Source organism: Colobus angolensis, unplaced genomic scaffold, assembly GCF_000951035.1.
Source record: "Colobus angolensis palliatus isolate OR3802 unplaced genomic scaffold, Cang.pa_1.0 Scaffold30, whole genome shotgun sequence".
NCBI lineage: Eukaryota > Metazoa > Chordata > Mammalia > Primates > Cercopithecidae > Colobus > Colobus angolensis.
In genome coordinates, this window is record NW_012116266.1 from 8,310,391 (window position 1) to 8,327,216 (window position 16,826).

The 16,826-nt window shown below is 41.1% G+C and overlaps 1 protein-coding gene across 2 annotated transcripts in view; it reads right to left on the reverse strand.

Annotated features, from left to right (window-relative positions):
* Positions 1 to 2,315: 2,315 nt before the first annotated feature.
* NIF3L1 (NIF3 NGG1 interacting factor 3-like 1 (S. cerevisiae)) overlaps positions 2,316 to 16,826 on the reverse strand; it is a 16,627-nt gene continuing 2,116 nt past the window's right edge. For both annotated transcript variants that reach the window (XM_011949942.1, XM_011949943.1), the window contains exons 2-7: positions 15,543 to 16,004; positions 14,527 to 14,689; positions 11,458 to 11,584; positions 9,681 to 9,819; positions 7,107 to 7,190; positions 2,316 to 2,752 (exon numbers count right to left, since the gene is read on the reverse strand). In XM_011949942.1, the coding sequence (XP_011805332.1) occupies positions 2,568 to 2,752; positions 7,107 to 7,190; positions 9,681 to 9,819; positions 11,458 to 11,584; positions 14,527 to 14,689; positions 15,543 to 15,978 (1,134 nt within the window). In that variant the 5' untranslated portion in view covers positions 15,979 to 16,004 and the 3' untranslated portion in view covers positions 2,316 to 2,567. The remainder of the gene's footprint in view (positions 2,753 to 7,106; positions 7,191 to 9,680; positions 9,820 to 11,457; positions 11,585 to 14,526; positions 14,690 to 15,542; positions 16,005 to 16,826) is intronic.

Consider the following 16,826-nt stretch of genomic DNA (forward strand, 5'->3'; position numbering starts at 1 on the left):
AAAAAATTAGTAGGGGGTGGGTGGTGGCAGGTGCCTATAGTCCCAGTTACCCAGGAAACTGAGGAGGGAGGGTCACTTGAGCCCAGGAGTTCGAAGCTGCAGTGAGCTATGATCACACCACTGCACTCCAGCCTGGGTGACAGAGCAAGACCCTGTCTCTAAATAAAAAAGAAAAGGGAGGGAGAAGATTAGGATTTTTGCCTTGGCACTGGTGAAAGAAGGGCAGGAGAACTCTGAGAGATTTTTTCTTGAGGCCTGTCCCTGAGGCTTAACACACCCAAAAGACTGTAACAAGGGCTAGGGGAGTTATAAGCCAGGAACTGTGCAGAAACACCTACATATATATGTTTTATATATGATCATATATGTATATTTTAACACCACACATTAAAAATCCAGATTTCCTGTGCCCCTGAAAGATCAGGAAGACTTGGCCACGCTGGACCTTCATTCTGCCCAGCAGCAGTTGCCTTGAGCTGAACTGTTGCTGCCACCTCCTGGCCAGCTGCTGCTTTCGTGCACTAGTGTCTGATTTGGATCCTGATCTAGATTGGTATGCAGCACCCTCCAATATATGTGCACAAAAGATTATATAAGGTGTCGCAGATGCACAACAAAGGTGGTGACACTGTTCCCTACAATCTGAAACCTTCCACCTGGAATGTACCATCCATTTGGGCATCCAAGGCGACCTTGTAAGTCCTACAGGATGGGGAAGATTTTTCATGTGATGCCTGTGAGAAAAAAAAAAAAAAAAAAAGACATTTCAGGCCAGGCACAGTGGCTCACACCTGTAATCCCAGCACTTTGGGAGGCTGAGATGGGCGGATCACTTGAGCCTAGCAGTTGGAGACTAGCCTGACCAACACGATGAAACCTTGTCTCTACTAAAAATACAAAAATTAGCTGGGAATGGTGATGTGTGCCTGTAATCCCAGCTACTTGGAATGTTGAGGCAGGAGAATCACTTGAACCCGGGAGGCAGAGGTTGCAGGGAGCTGTAATCATGCCACTGCTCTCCAGCCTGGGCAACAGAGTGAGACTATGTCTCCAAAAAAAAATGGTATTTAAAAAAAAATGACATTTATTTTGAGCAGTGTTCCTTTGTATTTTAATAATCCTGTATTTAATACAGATTAAGTAAATATTTAAGTTATAATGGATGTGACATAAAATTTAAAGATAGGTAAGAATATATATATAAAAGGAAATAAGGGAGTCGAAATACAAGGAAAAAAACACAAAAGGCAGCAGTAATGGAGAAAACATAAGTGAAAGATGCCGGACACAAAGGACCACATGTTTATGATTCCACTTATAGAAAATATCCAGAATAGACAACTCCATAGAAATAGGATTCAGGGGATGGGAGGACGGAGTTATTACTTAATGGGGCTTCCCTTCGTGGTGATGAAAAATGTTTTGGAACTGTAGTTCCAAACACTGTAGTACCACAACACTGTATATGTACTAAAAGCTACGGAATTATATACTTTAAAATGGTGAATTGGGGGGAGGGGCAGGAAAATGGTGAACTTTATGTTATGTGAATTTTACCACAATAAAAAATAAAAAGAGAAAAAGTTGCTTTACACAAAAGCATTAAGTAAAAATTATATGTGGTATGGTAAAACAGCACAAATCATAAAGGCAATCCAAGAATGCCTAAACTGGAGGGAATATTGCTTTAGCCAGATTATCTGAAAACGGCAGTCCTCGGGTGGAGAAAGGTGTATCTGCCCTGCCCAACCAGTGGAGGCAGGCAGGGGCCTTGCAGCCCAGTGCGGGCGCTGTTTAGAAAAGGGCATCCACGTGGAGAAAGGGCCCAGATTAAATGGGGCAGGATGATATTTTGAGATATCTGACTTCGTTCTTTCTGCTCTGGAATTTCACTCCCTGGCCCTGCCCCCTGCCTGTGTCAGCCAAGTTCATTGCCAAGAGAGGAAAGTGACAGAGCAGAAATTGGGAACAAAGGACTGTGGAAGAAAAAAAAAATTACAGATAAGTCATCTAAAAAGCAATAAAGTAATAGTAATATGAATAATGATTGTGTGTATATATATTTTTAAAACGACATCCTGATAAATCTCATTCTGATTCTGAAATTTAGGTGAGAGACTAGATTGTAGGCAGAACTAGGAACAGGGACAAACAGACCTTATCATTGCAAAGAGGCTACTACCTAGGAAGAAGTATTCAAGCCCAAGTTTTTCAAGCATAATGTTAAACTAAGCTACGGCAGAGATACCCAAATGGATCCATCCCATCCCATCTACAATTAAACTAAGGAGAGAATCACTTGAGCTCCTTCCAAAGAATGTTAAGTAAACAGATTTTATTCAATCTTTCCTAGAGTTTATATGAATACTTGTTATTTAATATGGTAGTTACATTACAGTTTTACCATATGAGTGATAGAACATTTGGTGAATCAGATTAACAAACTGGAAATGATCATACCCTCTAAGACACTCTTCTAGAAGCACACTAGTCCCACTGACTCATGTGACAAATTCAAGTTGGCATCCAAGTGATTTGTAGAATGTGTTATCCTGATGTTTCTGCAATTATACCACCTGAAGAGGGTCCCTGTCAGTCTCTGATAGGATAATATTTATCTTATTCTCCAAGTGAGAACCCAGCATATCTCGAAGGTCAGAAAGAAAGCCTCGTTCAGTGTTGCTATGTTCACAGAGGATGACATTTATTCCTTGGGAAGCAGCATCCAAAATATCATGATGGGACATCTCGCCTACCAAAAAGGAAAGAGTAAATTCTTAAATGCTAGATATGGAATCTGTGGAATGAGGAAACACAAAAGCAGAAATACCAAGTTTGTATTCTATATAAAGTGAATGTAATACAGCAGAACTGTTATAAATCTAGAAAGTACTGTACAGTTTTCTTTTATGTCCTCCAACTTAAAAACAGAAAAGTCTGGGCGCGGTGGTTCACGCCTGTAATCCCAGCACTTTGGGAAGCCTAGGCAGGGGGGTCACCTGAGCTAAGGATTCCAGACCAGCCTAGCCAACATGGTGAAACTCCATCTCTACTAAAAACACAAAAATTAGCTGGGTGTGGTGGCGCGCGCCTGTAATCCCAGCTACTCAGGAGGCTGAGGCGGGTGAATTGCTTCAGTACGGGGGCTGGAGGTTGCAGTGAGCCGAGATTGCACCACTGCACTTCAACCTGGGTAACAGAGCAAGACTCTGTCTTGAAAATATAATAAAATAAAAATAAAAGCCATCCCATTGAGAATCCCAACTTCTTTTTCCTTGGCAGATTGTCCAATCCAACATATCTGGTCAGAACCAGATCTGTAAACACCCATTTTACTGTGTTTCCACAGTAAAATGAATGACCACTGCTAAGTAAAATGAGGCCTTCAGAAAATCTGCCTCTTATGTAATAAATACCTCTGGAGGACATTCTGTGTATACTGCCCAGCAGACTTATGCTTTGTAAGCACCAGAATTTCTGTCGTCAACTTAGTCTAATATACAAGGATGAAATGAATTCAAGATTATTTCCAGATTAAAAACAAAGTATTTTTCTTTGACTTAAGCAAAATCCCTAGAAACTCTGGAGGGAATCTCATCTGTTGTGAAAAGATTTGGGGAAAACTCAAATATTCTGAATTTTTAATTTATTTATATTTGTATTTATTTTTTTAGACAGAGTTTTGCTCTGTCGCCCAGGCTGGAGTGCAGTAGCATAATCTCAGCTCACTGCAACCTCTGCCTCCTGAGTTCAAGTGATTCTCCTGCCTCAGCCTCTCGAGTAGCTGGAATTACAGGCACCCACCACCAAGGTTGGCTAATTTTTGTTATTTTTAGTAGAGACGGGGTTTTGCCACGTTGGCCAGGCTGGTCTCAAACTCCCGGGCTCAAGTGATCTGCCCGCCTCAGCCTCCCAAAGTGCTGGGATTACAGGCATGAGCCACCGTGTCCAGCCCAATATTCTGAATTTTTAAAAATGTAGTTTGTGAATTTGATAACTTGTAATTTAAAAGCAAAACTGCATTGTGTACAATTTGGTTTGTTCTTTAGAAAGTACAATTTTGAACTGTATTTAGAGACAGAAGGGCATACAAATTTAAGAAAAAAAAAGGTTCTTAGAAAAAAAATTGAGTTTTTTCTCTAATTTTCCCACAAGAAAACATCTGTAAGTAAAAAATAAGTTTTCTTAATTCCAGAATTTTTCAGTTCCCCACACTCTTCTAATAAGTGTCATTTCATTATAAGGAATAGTTTTTATTCAAGCACCTTTTAAAACATCTTAATCTATAATAGTAAAAGTAAAAAGCAAAAAAAAGACACTAAGATGGCCCAGTTGGGAGCCTTGTTTTAGGAAAGATAAGTCTGGCTGCCTGTACTGTGACAAACTCACTGGCCAGAGAAGGCATGAAAGGGGGGAAATCAGTGAAGACCCTGCAATAATTGCTGAAGCCAACGGAAAGAAAAGCTTGGCCCAGGATGGCAGCTTGAGAAAGGAAAAGCAAATGGAGAATGAAATGACAAATGAGAGAACTTGTGTTTGCAAGCAGCAGGCTCCCCATCTGCTGGTCTTACAGGGTGTTACCCTTAACAACCTAATACAATGAGAACACGGCCTCAGGCTCACAGGAAGCGTGATGAAGTTCAGCAGAGGTCCCTTAGGAGGGGCTTCGCATCTCTGAAGTTACACTCAAAAGCGATGCCTCACAGACCAGAGACATCTAATGCTAGCCAGGTAATATTTTCTATTTCTCCCCACAGCGAGATAGGAAGGACATTTTAACATTTTGGAACTGCCTGAATTTATTTTATGAACATATTATATTTTATCATTTTTTTAAAAAACTAGTTTTTAAAAAAGTATTTATGAGGAAACAGTCAGATACCCCAAATCGAGCGAGAAGCACAAAACAAAGAGCCTATACTCTTTTTAAAATGTCAATGTTATGAAGACAAAGCTGAGCAACTATTCCAGACTGAAGGAGACTAATAACAGCTAAATGCAATGTGAGATCATGGGCTGCATATGGATCAGAAAAAGAAATGCTATAAACTTTTATCAGTTGGAAAAATGTGAATATGGACTGTATATCAAGTAAATGTTTTAACAATATTAAATTCCCTCATTTGATAAGTGTTCTATGGACTTAGAATGTCTTTGTTCTTAGAAGACTATACACTGAAGTATTGAGAGGTAAAGAAATTGTCATGTCTGCAATCGATTACAAAATGGTCCTGGGGGAAATACATCTATCTATATATATATATTTCAAAAAAACATATTTTAACTTGTATATTGTATATTATATATCTATACATGCATACACAAATGTATATAGACACATATATAATATGTACATAAAGAATGTACAAATATGGCAGAATATAACCATTAGTAACCAAAGTGAAGAGCATATAGGAGTTCATTGTATTATTCTTGCAACTTTTGCATAGGTCTGAAATTCCTTCTAAGTAAAATGCTAAAATGAATTTTAAAATAGCCAGACACGGCCGGGTGCGGTGGCTCAAGCCTGTAATCCCAGCACTTTGGGAGGCCGAGACGGGCGGATCACGAGGTCAGGAGATCAAGACCATCCTGGCTAACATGGTGAAACCCCGTCTCTACTAAAAATACAAAAAACTAGCCGGGCGAGGTGGCGGGCGCCTGTAGTCCCAGCTACTCCGGAGGCTGAGGCAGGAGAATGGCGTACCTGGGAGGCGGAGCTTGCAGTGAGCTGAGATCCAGCCACTGCACTCCAGCCTGGGCGACAGCGCAAGACTCCATCTCAAAAAAAAAATAAATAAATAAAATAAAATAGCCAGACACAATGCTGTAAGATATTCATAATGAAATTTCACTTTAATCTGGTAGAAATTTAAGGACTTACACAAATCTTTTATCTTCAGAAGAATGGAAAACAGGTAATAGTCACATACATGTTTTCTTTTTTTAAATCAATTTATTGGTTTAGAGCAGTTCCATCAGGCTGTCTCAGATGCTGCTCCTTTGTACTTCGGGATGTGACAATGCTTTCAGTGCAGCAGCCTTTGTAAGAGAGTGTGCTACACAACAAGGCATGGGTGTGGGAGGCAAGGGAAGCATGGAAGTAGCCAAAGGAATGGCCAGAGGGCTAAGAGTCTAGAGCCTGGTCCTCGTAGTGGGAAAAGTGATTCTTCAACTCATTCTCTCCTAACCCTAAGAAGGAGGAGGTAAACAAACTGGCAACCCATTAAAATGCCTTCAAATCCTTTGCAGGTATAATGGGCCATGTTTGGTCACATTCCTGAGTAGTAACTACGTGAAGTAATTCTTTCAATAAAAATTAGCCAGTACCTATTAGGTAGTATCCTCAAGGAGAGAGTGTAAGGCCCAGGAGCCAATTACTGTCCAACAGAAGTGCACACTGGAGATCAAGGACAAAGTGATAGGGACCCACAAGAGGCAGAAGCAGGACAGTGTCAGAGAAGGCTTCTCAGAGGGGGTGTTCACTTATCACGAGGAGAACAAGGAAAAGGCACTCTAACCAGAGAAAACAGCATATGCAAAGGGTACAGGAAAGAGGATGCAATGTTCAGGCTCTACCAGACAGATGAAGGAAATCACTGAAGTCTTTTTAGTCAAGACCATCAAATATGCACTGTGAAAAGTTAATTTCAGGAGCATATATAGAAGATAACATTAGAGGGTTGATGCTGTACTTCAAGTAGGAGACAGTGCCTGGATAGAGATAAGGGAGAAGATTCTAGAAAGATTTGGGAGCTTGAATTGATAGGAATTGATGATTGGCTTTAGGCTAAAAGGAACCATTTCCTAGCTAAGGTGACAGGGTAGAAAGTATCCCACTGATGTGAGATCTGAGAGGTTTGGGACAGTTTAGGAAGAATGTAGGTAAAATAAATGCTGACCATTAATTTTTGAGATAATAAATTGTTCAATGATTTCATCCCTCCACAAAGAACGCAGTATGTCCCAGTTCTGTTGTAGTTTCTGTTTAGTTCAAGTTTACAAAACATTAATTAGGTATCATCTACGTGCCAGGTACTGTCCTAAAATCTGCCATTTTTGATTTTGCAAAAAATAAACCAAGAGAGATCCAAAGTCTGTCCTACCTGTGAGGTAAAGGTCCGCCTTGACACCCTGCAGAACGCTGCTCCCAGAACCAGCACATAGGGCCACAACTTTGACTTGAGACTCTTCAAGACAAAGGAAACAAGAGACCAATACTTTACAATTCCCTTTCTTTTTACTATTATAATTTGTACCAAGAATCCTAAACATAATACAGATTTCACTCCCGGTCTCATCACGAGTATATGAATTGTTCTTTCTGCATTTAAAAAAAAAAAAATGTTTTAATATAAGCAAACAGGTCATTCTTTTGATATTGCATAGCTAACCCAAGGTACAGTTATTATTCCTTTTTTTTTTTTTAACTAACAACCTTTGTGAATTGCACAAAATATGGAACAATGCACAAATTTGCGTGTAATCTTTGCATAGGCGCCATGCTAATCTATATCATCCAATTTTTAGTATATGTGCTGCTGAAGGGAGTACCGTTATTCCTTTGACATGGCTGCACACTCACAAACCACTGAATAGTACTAATGGTGCAGCTCCAGGCAGTACTGCAACGTTGCTAGGTAAAGTAATCTCACCTGGGTCTTCAGACAACAGTGAGAGGTAGGCAAGTACTATCTCTATTCTTGGGGAGGAAGGTAAGGAACTAAAAGGACTAGTGAGAAAGAGAAATGCTACGAATGGAGTTGGCACATATTTTTAAATATACTATTTATTCTCAAAAAGCATCCTCTGAAAAGAGAAATAACCGCAACTTTCGAACCAAAATCCAAGTATTTAGCACTTGGGTTTCTAAAATGGACACTTCTCCAGTGGTCATTCCAGTTCAGCAGCATGGTATCTCAAAGATGGGGCTTTGGAGTTATTTTGGAAGTCAAATCCCACCTCTGCTATCCATTTTCTTTGGACACTAACTCCCTTGGGTTGTTTGATCTAACTGGACTTTTGGGTAAGTTACTCATATGGTTTGGCTCTGTGTCCCCATCCAAACCTCACCTTCAACAGTAATCCCCGTAATTCCCACGGGTCCAGGGCAGGACTAGGTGGGGGTAATTGGGTCATGGGGGCAGTTCCCCCATGCTGTTCTCGTGATAACGCGTGAGTCTTATGAGATGTGATGGTTTCATAAGCGTCTGGCATTTCCCTCGCTTGCACTCATTCTCTCTTCTGCCACCCTGAGAAGAGGTGCCTTCCACCATGATTGTAAGTTTTCTGTGGCCTCCCCAGCCATGCAGAACTGTGAGTCAATTAAACCTCTTTTCTTTATAAATGACCCAGTCTTGGGCATTTCTTCATAGCAGCGTGAGAATGAACTAATACAGTTACTTATCTCTCTGAACCAACACTGTTCACTTATAACATAGGAGAAAGTACCAACCACAAAGCTAACAACAGCTAGCACTTTAACTATACTTAATGTGAGCCAATCACTGTGCCATGTCACATGGCTTATACTACCACCCTCTGAGTTAGGTTTTATTATTAATGCAGTTTTTACTGATGAGGCTACTGGGACACAGAGGGCATAAACAACTTGTCAAAGACATGCAGCAAACAGACAGGACAGACAAATCTGAAGCCAGGTTGTCTGAGCTCAGAATCTATACCTATAACCTCTATGCCATACTGCTTTTGCCAGTGGGAGCTCACACACTCAGGACAATCAGTACAGTGCTAGGTTCACTGTAGGTGTTGAACAAATGTCTGTTCACTCTTTTTGTTCTCGAAAGTACCGGGAAGCCGGGCGCGGTGGCTCACACCTGTAATCCCAGCACTTTGGGAGGCTGGGACGGGCGGATCACGAGGTCAGGAGATTGAGACCATCCTGGCTAACACAGTGAAATCCCATCTCTACTAAAGATACAAAAAAATTAGCCCAGCACAGTGGTGGGCGCCTGTAGTCCCAGCTACTCAGGAGGCTGAGGCAGGAGAATGGCGTGAACCCGGGAGGCAGAGCTTGCAGTGAGCCCAGATCGCGCCACTGCACTCCAGCCTGGGCGACAGAGCAAGACTCCGTCTCAAAAAAAAAAAAAAAAAAAGTACCGGGAAAGGCCAGAAGAAAAAACTACAAGACTTAGAAACTGCAATGGATCAGATCACTCAGTGGCACCTCACTAGAAAATATTACCAGTCCTATAAGTGCAAAATTTATGTTGTAATTGTAGTAATCATGATTCCAGCTCTCTTCCTGACATATGATAAGACTGCACTTTATGCCTCCCTTGGTTGTATTGGATAACATGACTAATTCTAGAAAATAAGTTGAGCAGAAATGAACATGTTTCCTGGAATTTTAAACTGATGGTTTAAGACCCTGCAAAACTCTCTCCCTCTGCAACAACAACCAGTCTACAATGGCCAGACTTCCTACAATAACCAACTTGAAATGAACACATAGCATGACAGAGAAATAAATCTCACTGATTAGGCCAATGAGATGTATTCCACAGCAGAACCTGGCCTACCCTAATCAATAAAGTAAACCAATGATCTCCTATGAGCTGCTAACACATTCTCTATCACATATTAATACAATCAAGAGTTTCAACCTTTGTCCAATGTTAACAGTAGGCATACTGGATAAATGAAGGAGCAATATTTACCTAAGGTTCTCCCCACCCCAAGGGCTAAGCGAATATGAGACAGTTTTAGGTGTCTTTTGATTCGATCAATCATGGTTGCCAGGGAGACAGATTCATCCAGTGTGCATAACCGTCCCATTCCAGTATGTAGAAGCAAAGGCTGAGGAGAAACAGAAGTTAGAAACGGTGTCCACTGTCAGTCCTAAAACAACAAATGCTAAAATCAATCAGTATGCACACTGTGAGGTTACTACAGCAAGCTCCAGGCTAAATGTGGGGATACAAACCTGACAAAATCATTCTTCTAGGAGCTCACAGTTTCCTAGGAAGGCAGATGTTTAAATCAATAATCAGGCCAGGCATGATGGCTCATGCCTATAATCCTAGCACTTTGGGAGGCTGAGGTGGGTGGATTGTTTGAGCTCAGGAGTTTGAGACCAGCCTGGGCAACATAGTGAGACTTCATCTCCATTAGAAAATCCAAAAATTAGCCAGGCATGATGGCATGCACCTGTAGTCCCAGCTTCTTGGGAGGCTGAATGGGAGGTGGGCTTGAGCTACCCAAGAGGCAGAGGTGAGCTGAGATTATACCACCGCACTCCAGCCTGGGGACAGAGCCAGACCCTGCCTCAAAAATAAATTAATTAATTAAACAAAATAATAAAACTGTTTAAATTCAAGGTAGGTTCTACAGTTGCAGCAGCACAAGGAATGACAAACTAAATGAGCTGTGACTTCGGAGGCTTGGGGAGTACTTGGAGGAAGGACTCAGGTCTTAGAGAAAACCCTAAAAGAGTTAAAAAGGGGGAAATAAAGTTTGAAAGGGGGTGATGTCAAGTGCAGTGTGGCAGAACAGAGGTACGATGAGATGAAGAAAGGCACTCTAAACAGAGAACATGGACAAAGGTGCCAAAGACTTGAGAGAACACTCTGTGGGGGTAGATCCAAAAGAAGACAGTATGGCTACTGTGCAGAGCATGTGCTGTGGAAGGAGAGGAGGCTGCAGGCCCAGGCTGTAGCAGATCATTAAGGGCTTCCGACACCATGCTAAAGAGCCTGGACTGCCTCCTAGGTGCTCGGTGAGACAACTCTCATCACAGAAAATGAGAGTTTCAACTATTGTGGTGGCAGAGCCAATACAGAGGAGAAACACTGTATAAATATGAGGCCAGAATCAGCACGGCTTGGAGTCAAGGAGGAGTGTGAAAACTTGGAAACTAAAGTAGATAATGATACTGAAATATGAAATATAAAAAAAAAAGGGGGGGTGGCACAGGGATAAAGTATTTGGATATATTGAATTTGAAATACTTGTGGGCTCTGTAAGTGCAAAACATCCAGAAAGTAGTTGAAAATATGGATTCTTGTCATTTTTTCCCTTAAGAAAGCATTCTAAGCCAAAAAGTAAAGATAGGAATCATCATCATACAAATGGCTATCAAGTGAAAGGGTGAATGACATGGTCCAGGCAGAAGGTATAAAATAAAGAGACAGCAAACCTGTAACCAAATCTGTAACCCTGAAGAAGTACCAGTATTTTCTATTCCTGGAATGTCTCCCTTTCTCAATTACTTCCTAGAGAATATTATGCTCTCATTGCCATTTTGTACTTTAGGTAACAGTGAATGGCCTGTTGATCTAATAATTTACAAATGAATTTGCTGAAGAAAAATGCAAAGTAATGATACTTATCAAACTGTACACATCAAATATGTACAATTCTGAGTATATCAGTTATACCTCAATAAAGCTGAAAATGCGCAGTATTTTAAGATCAAATACAAAATATTTTTATTACCTTCTCCAGCGACAGAATTTCTGTCTTCTGATAAAGTTGTTTGTTCTGAGAAAGAAAATCTACCACCTGCATCAAAGCCTTCTGAGTACAATTCAGACTAATCCGTGTTTGTTCCTCATTATCAATCCTAGGGGGGAAAAATCACTCCATCACTCCATTTAGGACAAATATAGCCAAAATGTATTTTACGTAATCCACAGTTTACAAACTTACTATAATAGGAGATTAGATTTCTGTGGAACTAAGGATTTAACAGAACCCATTTAATCTGAAACTAATCCATTTTCTAGAATAGCATTTCTCTAATTCTACTATGCATCAGAATCGCCTGGAGGATTATTAAAACACAGATTGCTGGGTCCCACCCCTGGAGTTTCTGATTCATTATATCTAGGTGGGGGTCTGAGAGTTTACCTTTCTAACAAGTTCCAGGTGATGCTGATATTGCTGTTCCAGAGACCTCACTTTGAAACCACTGTTCAAGAACTGTTCTCAATCCCGATTGTGCATCAGAAATTTCCTGGCCGGGTGCGGTGGCTCACACCTGTAATCCCAGCATTTTGGGAGGCCAAGGTGGGCAGATCACTTGAGCCCAGGAGTTCGAGACCAGCCTGGGCAACATAGCAGGACCCCATTTTATTTTGTTATTAAAAAATTAAAGTTAAAAAAAAAAAAAAAAGGCCAGGCACAGTGGCTCACACCTGTAATCCCAGCACTTTGGGAGGCCGAGATAGGTGGATCACCTGAGATCAGGATTCAAGACCAGCCTGGCCAACATGGCGAAACCCCATCTCCACCAAAAATACAAAAAAAAAAATAGCCGGGTGTGGTGGGGGGTGCCTGTAGTCCCAGCCACTGGGGAGGCTGAGGCAGGAGAATCACTTGGACCTGGGAGGCAGAGGTTACAGTGAGCCGAGATCACGCCACTGCATTCCATCTGGGCAACAGAGTAAGACTCTGTCTAACTGCTGGATCCTTCCACAGTACCAGTGAAACAGAACATCTACGAATGGGGCTGGGGCAAACTGAATTTTTTTAAAGCCTTAGAGATAATTTTAAAACATTAAATTCGAGAATGTCCTGGACAGATTCTCAGGCAAACTCCATTCTAATTACAAGATCTGAGATTAATACAAAAATCTGCATTTAAGCACCTCATTAACAATCACACAGGGAGGTCCTTGGATCACCCTCCAGAGACTCTCCAAAATTATTGGCATCAAGAAAGTTTCACATTTAACCATAAATTCTAAATATAATCATAAAATTCTAGAACTAAAGGACACCTTTAAAGATAATCTGGAAGCATTAATTATAAACTCTGCAATCATCTGTGAAATTTTTAAAAAAGAAAGAAAACCAATGCCTTGGCCCCTATCTATTGGTAAAACTCAGATATTATCTACAATATGGAAAAACTGGAATCGAACTAAAAGTCCATCAGTAGGAAGAGGAATGCTTAAAGAAACTACCGTTCATCCATAATAAGAAACACTACAAGCAATTAAAAATAATGAGAGGTAAGGCTGGGGGCAGTGGCTCATGCCCGTAATCCCAGCACTTTGGGAAATCAAGGTGGACACATGGCTTGAGCCCAGGAGTTTGACACCAGCCTAGACAACAAGTCAAAACCCTGTCTCTACAAAAGATACAAAAATTAGCCAGGCATGGTGGCAAGTTACACCTATAGTCCCAGCTATTAGGGAGGCTGAGGTGGGAGGATGGCTTGAGCCTGTGAGGTCAAGGTTGCCATGGGCTGTGATCATGCCACTGCACTGTAGCCTGGGTGACAAAGTGAGACCTTGTCTCTCAAAAATAAAAAATAAAAAAAAACAGCTGGGCACCGTGGCTCACACCTATAATCCCAGCACTTTGGGAGGCTAAGGCAGGCAGATCACGAGGTCAGGAGTTCAAGACCAACCCACCCAACATGATGAAACCCCATCTCTACCAAAAATACAAAAAAAAATTGGAGGCGGAGGTTGCAGTGAGCCAAGATTGCGCCACTGCACTCCAACCTGGGTGACAGACCTAGACTTTGTCTCAAAAATAATAATAAATAAATAATAAACCAACCAAAAACACTCCTATCTCTGCCCTAAATAACGATTGACCTTATAAAGAGGCACTTAATGTATTTTTCCCTTGAAGTGCTTGGCACCTATAGTCCCAGCTAATTAAGAGGCTGAGGTGGGAGGACTGCTTGAGGCCAGCAGCTTAAAGCCATGGCAAGCTATGATCATACCACCGCACTAGATGGTGTATGGGAATCGCTTTTTTTTTTTTTTTTTGAGATGGAGTTTCACTCTTGTTGCCCAGGCTGGAGTGCAATGGAGCGATCTCGGCTCGCTGCAACCTCCGGCTCCCGGGTTCAAGGGATTCGCCTGCCTCAGCCTCCCAAGTAGCGGGGATTACAGGCATGTGCCACCAAGCCCAGCTAATTTTGTATTTGTAGTAGAGACGGGGTTTCTCCATATTGGTCAACTGGTCTCGAACTCCTGACCTCAGGTGATGCACCAGCCTTGGCCTCCCAAAGTGCTGGGATTATAGGTGTGAGCCACCACGCCCAGCCTGGGAGTCTCTTAAAACAAACAAAAAAAGATTATTTAGAAAAGTATTTCCCATGATGTTAAATAAAAAAACTGATTTATGAAAATATATATTTAAAATGTAAAGATAAATATAAAAAACAAAGAAAGTGCTTGGAAATCACTGATTGGCTGGGAACCAATAAAAGCCTCATCATCGCATCACTAGGATCTATCTGTGTTCTCTGAAGTGAAAACAACTATCTTTGAACATCACCAGAATTAGAAATACTGTATATAAAATGCACAGTATAGTCCCCTGACATAGAAAATACTTAGTGAAGTGTTACTTATTGTTTTTATTGTTTTGAAAAAATTCCACAGGTCTCCAGGACCCACAGACAAATGAGGAGTATGCTGCTTTGTAAACCAACTCCAGAGAAAATTATTTGTTTCAAGCCTAAATACCAGGGTTACAGACTTTGTGAGGAAGATGCTTACAAATAAATACACACACAAAAAAGAGAAAAATAAATTGTACCTAGCAGAAAAAGAAGTGACAGAAACATCATCAATTCCTTTCACTGCAGACATGACTTTGTCCAGGGCTTGGGTGTGGTTAACGTTGAATTCTACTCGGTGGTTTCCCTCTGTAGGGTAGTTGGGAGCTTTGGAAGGATGTATGGGCCTGGAGGTACAAGCTCCTAGAGAAAATATTGTGGTAAAACGGGAGTTTTGGGGGGTTAGAGGTTAACATTTAAAAGTAAGATAAACTATTATAGGCAAAATTTCTAAGAAATGACTTTTTTAAAAGATTCATTCTCGTGCTTATATGACATACACACACATACATATATCCTTTAGATATACATCACCAGTCCCCTAGGGCTTTGGTATGGATGTACAAAATCAAATTATTTTCAGAATTATTTTCCAAAAGATTCTTAAGTCTCTGAAAAACTTGGACAAGAAAGACTGATTCATACATTTTCAGATAATACACAGAATGGTCTACTGTTTGGTAAATCTACCCATGTAAACCATCATTCAGGTTGCAAATTTGACCACATTAATCCAGATATTATCATAAAAGCTTCAGCCCAAAATGAGTAACCGAAAGACTGACTAAAGTAAAGCTAAAATCTATACATCATTCCCTAGGCATAAGTAAACATTCACTAAAAACATTCACTAAAACCCAGATGTCTATTTGCCTGATTTATCAATCAATTGCATTCTGGAGAGGCCTGAGCTTTCAATTCAACAAGCATTTTTCAAGTGCCTGGGTGACAGGCATTGTGCCACAAAAGTGAGGAATCACGAAGTTCAGTCCAGTAAGGAAGACTTCTGCTCTCCTAACTCCATAAGAATAAAAAATGTTTCCTTTTTCAAATGTAATTTAACTGCCAAATTTCAGCAACATTATTTTAAATTTACTATACAAAAATGGAATCATACCCTCCCCAACCCTAAAGCAGTTAAAACTTTACTGGAAAGACATTCTAAGGTTTCAAAGTATTTGCAGGGAAAATATCAAATATGAAAGAGGCTTCTCACCAAGCCCTTTAGCCAACCAGTTGTTGACGCCCTGGGGTGCAGCATCATAGGCTGTGTGAGGAGAGTAGATACCGACTCTGTTCTCCAGAGCCTGGATCACCAGGCGCTCCTTCCAGGTGTTCCAGGTTATGCGCTTCATGGGTCGGAAGATAGGCGGATGGTAGGAGAGAATGAGGTCTGCCTTCTTTTGCAGCACCTCCTCCATCACTTCCTCAGTCAGGTCATTGGTCAGGAAGAGTGTATTTACAGTATGTGGTGGGCTTGGTTCCACCAGTAATCCAACATTGTCCCAACTCTCAGCAAAGGAGAGGGATGCAAAGTCATTCAAGGAAGAAAGAAGAGCCTTCAAATCCATGAAGGAACGGGAAGAAATGCAGATCAGGGAATCTACAAACCGGACTGTCGTGGGGACCGGGCGTACACAAGATGACAACATACAGAAATCAGGTAAAGTTCAAGTTTCTGAAGTCAAAACAAAGAAAATGGTACACAGGTACACTTTAGGCCTGGATCTTTGAGGCATCAAAGCATATGGGCATAAGAGCTGTCATCATAGAGATCTGGGTTCAAATAGTGGCTCTGCCACTTACCAGCACACAGTAGCTAAGGTAAGCCATTTAACCTCTCCAATCTTGTTTTCTCACCTATGAAATGGAGATACTATAGCCCACCTCACAGGCCATCCAGAGGAGCAAATGAATTATGTAACCTAGCAAAGCCTGGTACATAATACACAAACGTCCATCCCATCTCCTGCCTCACACACCCTTGTTCTTATTCTCCCTACCCTTGCTTCAACCAACCTCCTCCCTAATCCATTTCACTAAATATTACCCTTTCTTTTCCCAAACCCCCTTCAACTTCTTAAATAAAACTTTTCTTGACCTCCCTTTTCAGCATCCTTCCCAAGGCTCCCCACCCCTCAGTATTCTCATAATTGTGTGTGCCCATTATGCTAAAGCTACTATGGAATAGGAATTATCTTTAATAAATCTCAGTATCGCTAATATAAGCCAGCACTAAATGCTTACTGCATAGAATGACACTGCCCACCTCCCCTGATTGCAACAGAATTTGGAGTTGGGGTGGTATATACTGACATTACAATGTGCTTTACCAAAAAACAAAATAATGTGGCGGGGCGCCTGTAATCCCAGCACTTTGGGAGGCCGAGGCGGGAGGATCACGAGGTCAAGAGATAAAGACCATCTTGGCCAACATGGTGAAACCCCGTCTCTACTAAAAATACAAAAATTAGTTGGGTATGGTGGCGTGCACCTATAG